At 34.6% G+C, this 9,458-nt stretch overlaps 1 protein-coding gene across 1 annotated transcript in view; it reads left to right on the forward strand.

Moving 5' to 3' along the window:
- The window catches only part of MSH4 (mutS homolog 4), a 92,213-nt gene that overhangs the window by 6,369 nt on the left and 76,386 nt on the right, over positions 1–9,458 (forward strand). Inside the window, exons 3-6 of the mRNA XM_036867644.1 lie at positions 2,547–2,707; positions 4,019–4,129; positions 7,536–7,651; positions 8,545–8,718. Of these exons, the coding sequence (XP_036723539.1) occupies positions 2,547–2,707; positions 4,019–4,129; positions 7,536–7,651; positions 8,545–8,718 (562 nt within the window). The remainder of the gene's footprint in view (positions 1–2,546; positions 2,708–4,018; positions 4,130–7,535; positions 7,652–8,544; positions 8,719–9,458) is intronic.

Genomic DNA, 9,458 nt, shown 5'->3' on the forward strand with positions numbered 1-9,458 from the left:
ATCAACCTACCATCAGGTGGTATGTTGTCCCTCTGGGGAATGGTACTGTATGGGGCATTTATGTTGATCTCTGCTGTTGGCCAGTTAGGCACTCAGCAGTAGGGTTAACCAGGTCAGCCTTTGTAAGAGGAAGTTCACATTGTTGAGCCGATGCATAGTTTCCATTCTTGCCACCATGGCGGACTTGTTCATGGGTCTATTAAGGAAACACTGTGGTGGCTGGGAAAAGAGGCTAATTGACATCATAGGGTGTATCATTTTGTCCACTATTATCAAGAGTCTCCTTTACAGTGGATGCCCTTTGGTGAGCATTCACATGAGACAAATATTTTCAAAGTCTATGCCCGTTCTAAGAGATCCATCCACATACCTCTTCCCCAGCTTTCCTTGTCACTATCTTCCAGTTCTGTTCCTTCCCAGTCCCTGACCATCCAGCTAAACCATTAGCAACTGCTTATGAATGAGTCTAAATCTGTACTTCTGGTTATCTTTCATTCCAGACAAGCCAGACAAGGTGGAGAACCAAATGTACTGCTCAAAGTTCTGCCCAAATGAGAGATCAAAATGAACTAAACAACTCAAAAAGTTAGAAGAAAATAGTAATGAATATCAAATGTCTCAATGAAGGAGGAGTTTCGTAGCAGAAAAGTAATGGAAGAAATTATAAAGGAAAAGACTTTCTATACAAAAATAGAAATCTTTGTGATATCAAAAAAAGCAAGATTGGTAGCAACTATAAGTTGTCGTCATTGATTTACAAAATTCTCATAAAAACAGATTGAAAAACATTAAGACCTAGTAAAAATTGTGCAAAAAGGATGTAAACATCTCAAAATATAGAAAACAAATGGATATATTAAGTGATGTTCAATTTTGATAGTAATTTTTTAAAATACACATTTAAAGCACCAGTCCATTAAACTAGCTAATAATAATAATAACAACAACAATAATAATACATTGCAGAAGTTAGTAACGGTAAGGATTCAGTAAGATTGGTTTTTCTCATATACTGCTGATGGAATTAAAAGTTGGTACAATCCTGAAAAGAAATGTGGCAATATATGTGAGATCCTTTAAAAGTGATGGTTTTCCTTCTTCCAGTAATTTGACTTACAAGGAGCCAATTTAGGGAAATAATAAGAGACCCAGAAAAAAGCTTTATGTACAATGATGCTTATTTTAGTATTATAACAGAACGATAACAGCATAAATGTTCTTTTAAAGTTTAAGGGAGATGTCTTCTGTGTGTACTGAATTTCCAAGTACTGAAACTTGTTATTAAGTTTCCAGTTAAGAATGGAAAGGTCATATTCGATTGCAGAACTTAAATTGACTTCTATAGATCTAATATAAACTCAATCACCCTGTATAACAAGGCTTTAATGGCAAAAAAGGTTCTGAGATCTAGACACAATAGATTTTTAAATGAACTCTTAAGTTGACTACTGACTAAGATAGCATAAATGTAAAAATAATTTTGTAGGTGTTATAACAGAAGAATAGAAAAGAAAAAAGGATTCTAGATTAGGGAGGGTAAGGAGGGGAGAAAAGGTATATTGAAAGGTTGAAAAGGGGATAAAAGACAATTTTGCTTCTTTGAAAATAAAATTTTAGGTATGTTTAGTAGTCTGACTTTTTTTATCCGTGAATAATGCTTTATAATTTCATATACTTTATAAAACCCTTCTATATTATGTTTAATTCTTATATAACAACTTTGTTAAAAAGGTTTGGTATTTCCACTTTACAGATAAAGAAATGGTAAATTTAGAAAGGTTAAACTACTTACCTGAATATTTATGGTTTGTCAGGCATAGATCTCAAAATCACTAATATATGTAGTGGTTAAGAGCACCAGTTCTGGAACCAGGCTGCCGGTATACAAATTCTACCAGTTCCATTCACGCTTCAGTCTCCTGAAAAGCAAATGGAGAAAATAATGATGTCTGTTGATAGAATCATGAGAAGTAAAGTTAATTCAAGTAAAGAACTTGGAACATTCTTGGCACATTAATAAAATATCCAACATTACACAGATATCTCATAAGTGGAGTTTATAGTCATATAATGTTTTATACTTTATAAAATACATTGATATATATTATTATCCCATTTGAGCATTTCAGCTACCTCTTGAGTTAGGTAGGGCAGCTATTAACATTATATTTTGTGACATATGATTATTTATTATGAAATAATTTGCTCAAATTCATATAGCTCTCAAATGACAAGGTAAGATAAATAATATGTTTTCTGATCCCAAATTTAGTGTTTCTTTATGACTTCATTCCAATAAAATGCAAAATAAGACAATGTATAAGTTTATTATTTCTAAATGTGAAGTTAAGTTTTGGCAAAATAGAGAAGTAACATTTTTATTTGGTCTGGATATATGGAAAGATATATTTTGATGAGCAAAATGAGATTTTTTTTCTTGGATAGTAATAGCTGTGTCCTAGACTTGGTGCTTTGAGATTTTATGAGAAAGAACTAGAAAGTATTGTTAATGTTTATACATTTTCTTTAAAAATTTTTTTTAATAGCTACATCCTCATCTGCAGTTTCTGCACACTCTCCATCAGTTATTGTAGCTGTTGTAGAAGGGAGAGGACTTGCCAGAGGTGAAATAGGAATGGCAAGTATTGATTTAAAAAGCCCACAAATTATATTATCTCAGTTTGCAGACAACACAACATATGCAAAGGTAAGTATTTATACTCCTAGAAAATGGTTCATCTAGAGGGCACTTTGCAGATTTTCAAGTCAGTGCTTTCCTAATTGGCTTACTTTTTGGTAGAATAATGGTTATTCATTATTGCACCAATGTAGGTTACTCTGAATTAAAATAAAGTTTTACATCTGATTTTAATTTTTTAATATTATTTTGTTCTAAAATAACATGTTTTGCTGTTACTTAAATATTCCAAATTAATATTAATATTAATTTCTAAAATTAATATCTTCAAATTAATAAATCTTGGACTCATTCCAAAGATAGCATATGTAATAATGCTATCTCCAAAGGGTTGTTTCCACTGAACTGTATTTGAATTTTATTTTCCAGAGATAAGGGAAACTGGTGTCTTAGACCAGTCATAATTTAAGTCTCTCAACTTCTTGCCTTCACTTCCTATCACTCATCATTAACTTGGGCCACTGGCCTGTTGTCATGGGAATTTGTGTGACTTATCAGGTAGAGGTAGTCTACTCCTAATCTATATTCAAAAAAGTTATTTGACCCCATTACTATTATTAAAACATATTAAATACTATGTTATTTTTAATGTTTTATTGTTCTTAATTTCTTTCCCTAATTCCCCTTGATGGTTCCCAGTATATAGACTTCCTTTCCCTACCTAATAATTAATTTTTTAATATACCTAACAACCTAAATGATATTAGTACTGCATATCTGGGTATTTCACATTTCTATGCAATTTAAAAAGAATAGGATAAAAGTTTTTTTTAAAAAACGGGAATGTTCAGAATATTGATAAAGTATTTCTGTGTCTAGTATAGTTCTAAGAAATGCACCTTAGACTGTGAAAAGCATCAGTCATAAAGCAGATGTTTCTCATCTGTGTTTCTGTACTTCTCAACTTCTAAGCTGTACCCGTGTGGCCATATTGATTGAATCACCATAGTTACGCTATTGAATGTTTATGTTTTTCATGGAGATGAATAAAATACCGAGTAGATGAATTTATTAAAAAAAAATTTTTTTTAGGAATACATATTTGATACATTCAAATTATTTGGGGGCTTAGAGCTGATACAAACTATTGTGAGTAAAATATAGCCTATGTTTATGATAATATTTTGTATTTATAATTTTATAGGATGTATATTTGACATATTACCATTAGAAGTATATTTAATTGAAACATATAATTAGAACAGTTATGACTTTGTATGTCTCTGACTTAATTTTATCTCTCAGAAAAATACGAAACTTTTTTAGTTTTAGATAATCCCAAGCTTACATTTAAGAAATTATTTATTCAAACAATTTTAGGTGATCACTAAACTCAAAATTTTATCACCTTTGGAAATAATAATGTCAAATACTGCTTGTGTTGTGGGGAACTCAACCAAGTTGTTTACTCTCATCACAGAAAATTTCAAGGTAAGTGATTTTTATTCTCAGTAGTAACATTCAAGATTGTCTTACTTATTTAAAATCCATTTTATAATATCATCCTAAAGAACAATAATTCGGGTATCTTTATATACCCTAAAGTACTCACTAAGTACAAGTCCTAAGCTTAGGGACTATTAATACATACAATAAAAATGACAAGGAATTCACTTATTTGATTTGGTACCCTTGATATACTTTGAAAAAAAGGAAAAATCTTTTAGGTAATAAGGATGTTTCCCAGAGTATACAGGAAGCAGACACTTAGAGAAAGCGTGGATTTCCTTAGGTATAGCTTCCTGGAAAGTAGTTATTGCATTGCCAGACTAGTTGAAAGTGAAGTTCTTATTCTTCTAGGGGATAGCAACTATCAGCAAGTACTTTTTCTTTTGGAGAATTTGATTTATATTATAGAATTGTTACAGCTTCCCCTGGCAACACGTACTGTCTCACCATCTGTGGGACTGTGACAGGGAAGTGCTCTGGAACCTTATCCAGCCAATGCTGTCCCTCTCAGTAAGGGCCTTTCTACCATGTGGTTTATCTCTTCCCTTTAGCACATCTCCCTGCTTTGTGGAATGGAGGCTGTGGTTCTGAACCAAGTAGAGAGCACTGCAGTTAGAATAGTTCTTGAGGAGTGCAAATTATATTCAGAATATTATATTTTGTTGTGTCTGTAGACTTATCTTTAACACATTTGAAACCAAGTTGAGATTATGGTCCAATGAGTTCTTTATAGTTCTTAATATATTCAGCATCTACAGTCATATAAGATTTCTTGGGCTTCCCTGGTGGCGCAGTGGTTGAGAGTCTGCCTGCTAATGCAGGGGACACGGGTTCGAGCCCTGGTCTGGGAAGATCCCACATGCCGCGGAGCAGCTGGGCCCGTGAGCCACAACTACTGAGCCTGCGCGTCTGGAGCCTGTGCCCCGCAACGGGAGGGGCCGCGACAGTGAAAGGCCCGCGCACCACGATGAAGAGTGGCCCCCGCTTGCCGCAACTGGAGAAAGCCCTCGCGCGAACCGAAGACCCAGCACAGCCAAAAATAAATAAATAAATAAAAAGTAGCTATAAAATTAAAAAAAAAAAAAAAAAAAGATTTCTTGTGCTCTTAGAGATCCAATGTAGCTCAGCTGTCTTTGACTCATTGCCAGAAATGGTTCCTATTGTAAACCTGTTGTCTCTATTAGACAGGACTCTTTATCTCTTTCATTCATGACTTAGACTTCTTTTCATCACCCTTATTTATGTATACCTTTCCATATACCTTCATTATTTTGTATTGATTAAGCATTCTAAGTCCTTTGGTTGTGAATAACAGAAATTCAACTTAAAGTAGCTTAAGTGAAAAAGGAAATTTGTTGGCTTATATAACTGGGAAGCCAAATGGTTGGATAGATCCTATCCTTAGTCTCATCTCCACTGCCATCTCTCTGTGAGGTTTAATAAAATGATTGCTCATGGCTCCAGGCTGATGTCAACTCAGCTTAGCCAACTGAGAGTAAAAAATAACTTCTTTCTTCCAGTGTCCACATATGAATTCGAGAGAAGGACCCTGACTGTTCCTGCTTTGTTCATGTTCCTACATGTTAGATTAATCACTGTTTATGGGGGTAAAAGCACTATGATTGATTAATCCCAGGTCATTTGCTTTTTGCTATGGGGCACAGAGTACTGTAATTGACAGTCCCACATGGACAGAACAACATAGAATGTGGGATAGATGAGTCCTCCAAAGGCGAAAACAACCTACATTTACTACGCTTGAGATGTAAGGCAATATAGCATAGTGCTTAAAAATAAAGGAGCCAGGGACTTCCCTGGTGGCGCAGTGGTTAAGAATCCGCCTGCCAATGCAGGAGACACAGGTTCGAGCCCTGGTCCGGGAACATCCCACATGCCATGGAGCAGCTAAGCCCGTGCGCCACAACTACTGAACCTGTGCTCTAGAGCCTGTATGCCGAAACTGCTGAGCCCGCGTGCCACAACTACTGAAGCCCGCGTGCCACAACTACTGAAGCCCGCGTGCCTACTGCCCGTGCTCCACAATAAGAGAAGCCACTGCAATGAGAAGCCGGCGCACCACAACAAAGAGTAGCCCCCGCTCGCCACAACTAGGGATAGCCCATGGGCGGCAACGAAGACCCAACGCAGCCCAAAATAAATAAATACATAAAAAAATAAATTAAAAAAAAAAAAAGAATAGAGGAACTAGACTGTTGTGGTTTCAAATCCTGATTCTAAATGACTGTGTGCAAGTTAAGTTAACCTCTCTAAGCTTCAGTTTTTATTCGTCAGTAAAATAGGGACAATAATAGTATCTACCTCCTAGAGAATTGATATTTTATATAAGGTAATCAGAAATGGTCTCACTGATGAGGTTACATTTGGGCAAAGTCCTGATAGGAGTGAGAGAGAGAGCCATAGAAGTATTTGGTATAAAAGCATTATAAACGGAGGGGAAAATCAATGTTATTGTTATCATTATCATCACACTTACCATAAAAAGACCTCAGTTAAATAAGAAGCAATATGAAGTGTAAGGAACATGGACTTCTTAGTCAAAGAAATCCAAATTCAAGTCTCAGCTCTGGAACATATCAATTGTATATTAGAAAAGTTACTTCTCAGAATTTGACTTAGAGGAAAATTGTACTTAATATTGATACAAGACTTACATCATAGGGTTATTGGGAAGATTAAATGAGATAACTCTTCAGACAATCTTGGCACATAACAAATTCCCTACCTGCTTATGACTTTTTTTTTCAGCCTTGCAGCTCTTTCACGGTCCATTGTTATTATATTATTAATACCTTTCTTACCTATTACTTTTATTCAAAGCAGGCAGACCTTTTACTCTGCAGCTGCATGCTTTTTTTTTTTCTCTTTTAAAAAAAGTTCCATTATCTGCTTTTCTTTATTCTATAAATTAAACTCACCTTATGTAGATAGCATTTCATAGATTTGATAGCTGGAACTGGTATTTTTGGCTTCCTCAACTAGTATATTACAAAGATTTACCCTCTCTAAATTATGATAGTGTATATGAGGCTGAATGTAAAACCTTTGTTGCTGTTGTTGCTGTAGAATAAAATTAGTAGAAGTCAGAGACTCTCATGTTTATTTTTTATTATTGTACTTAAATTTCATGTAAATATGGCTTAATAAGAGCTACAGACTGCTATAATTCACTTAGCAAGACAGACCATCATTCTTTTTGTAAATAACTAAGAAAACTTCTTATTTAACTCCAGAAAATAATAAATAATGAAAAATAAACTTTATTCAATATTTAAGTCATCTACCCATGTATGAGCATGTATTTAAGAAAGCAGTTTTGGGCAAGTGCATGAAACTTATAATTTATTTTGAAATTAAAAATTCTTTTCAGAATGTTAATTTCACTACTGTCCAAAGGAAATACTTCAATGAAACAAAAGGACTACAGTACATTGAACAATTATGCATAACAGAATTCAACACTGTCCTAATGGAGGTTCAATCCAAGTAAGTTAAAATTTAGGGCAAGTAGTAAATCTCTGGTGTGTATTCCAGGACGGAAGGGTCTTTTGTGTGTTTTGTTCTTTGCTATATTCCCTACCACCTAGAAAAGTGCCTGGCTTATAAAACACTCAGTAATTATGGAAATAGTAAAACAGTTAACTAAAATTTATATACAAGGCATATCTTGCTAACTAAACTTTATGGAATTTCTCCAAATTAGTCATAATCTACTGCCTTAATGGTTCCTGCTCACTTTACTTTGAATTGAAAAGCTCAAGTAGCTACAGCAAACTAGAAATGTGACGGTACAGAAGTGAAACACAGTTAAAGCTGCGTTCCTGTTACTTCATACCTTTACTCCTTCAGAATGAGATGGGGAATGATATTTTTGGAATGGATATTTCTTATAACATGCTGAACAGATACTTACTTTGAGCCAGGTTGGACCACTTGTTCACTCAGTTAATCATGACGACTACTCTCACCGAGATCAAAACATGCTTTCCTATACATTGGGAACTCCAGACTGTACCTTTACAACTCTCAGACTTTTTCAACATTATTTGAATGTGTACTTAGAATGGTACATCAAAAATTGACACAAATTACCATTGAATGTTGACTTCTAACATGTGACCTATTGGGAGTCTAATATCCCTTAAGTCTCAGACTTTAGAAAATTGTCTCTTTTTATCAACTTTTATGTTTTAGAGGTAATTTAACTAGTTATCAAAAATCAGGAACACTTGGTGTGCTTTTTTTCCCTTTGATTTTAAACAATGCTATGCAAATATTTGTAATTTTGCTAATATTAAAGTGAAATAAATGTTTTCTTTTATAGCAATACTTTTTTTTTTCCAAAGATTTATAGTGATGTATCTTCGGTCACTTTACAGGTATTACTGCCTTGCAGCTGTTGCAGCTTTATTAAAATATGTTGAATTTATTCAAAATTCAGTTTACGCACCAAAATCACTGAAGATTTGTTTCCAGGGTAGTGAACAGACAGCTATGATAGATTCATCATCAACCCAAAACCTTGAATTACTAATTAATAATCAAGACTCTAGGTAAGATCATCCATTTTTTTCTTAGAAAATGAATCAGTATATTATGTCATATTTTTCTATGAATAGTTACTTTACATTTCTTTAAATTGTTCGATGGAGAAATATTGAATAAACATTTTTAATCCTTATACCATTGTTGGTGAACTGCTCAGATGTTTCACCAAAATCAGGTTTTAAAAATATATTTGTAGGGCTTCCCTGGTGGCGCAGTGGTTGAGAATCTGCCTGCCAATGCAGGGGACACGGGTTCGAGTCCTGGTCTGGGAAGATCCCACATGCTGCGGAGCGACTAGGCCCGTGAGCCACGACTGCTGAGCCTGCGCGTCTGGAGCCTGTGCTCCGCAACAAGAGAGGCCACAAGGGTGAGAGGCCCGTGCACCGCGATGAGGAGTGGCCCCCACTTGCCGCAACTGGAGAAAGCCCTAGTACAGAAACGAAGACCCAACACAGCCATAAATAAATAAATAAATAAATCAAAAAATATATATATATATATATATATTTGTACTAAACAAGAAAAAAAAAGTAACAACCCATTTCAAAACTAGGTAGAAGACTTGAACAGACATTTCTCCAAAGAAGATATACAGAGGTTCAATAAGCACTTAAGTTGCTCAACGTCACTAGTCATTAGGGAAATGCAAATCAAAACCACAATTACCACTTCACACCCATTAGGATGGTTATTATTAAGTAAATGGAAAATAATTTTGGTGAGGATATGGAGAAATTAGAATCCT

This window comes from Balaenoptera musculus, chromosome 1 (assembly GCF_009873245.2).
Source record: "Balaenoptera musculus isolate JJ_BM4_2016_0621 chromosome 1, mBalMus1.pri.v3, whole genome shotgun sequence".
In the NCBI taxonomy this organism is placed as follows: domain Eukaryota; kingdom Metazoa; phylum Chordata; class Mammalia; order Artiodactyla; family Balaenopteridae; genus Balaenoptera; species Balaenoptera musculus.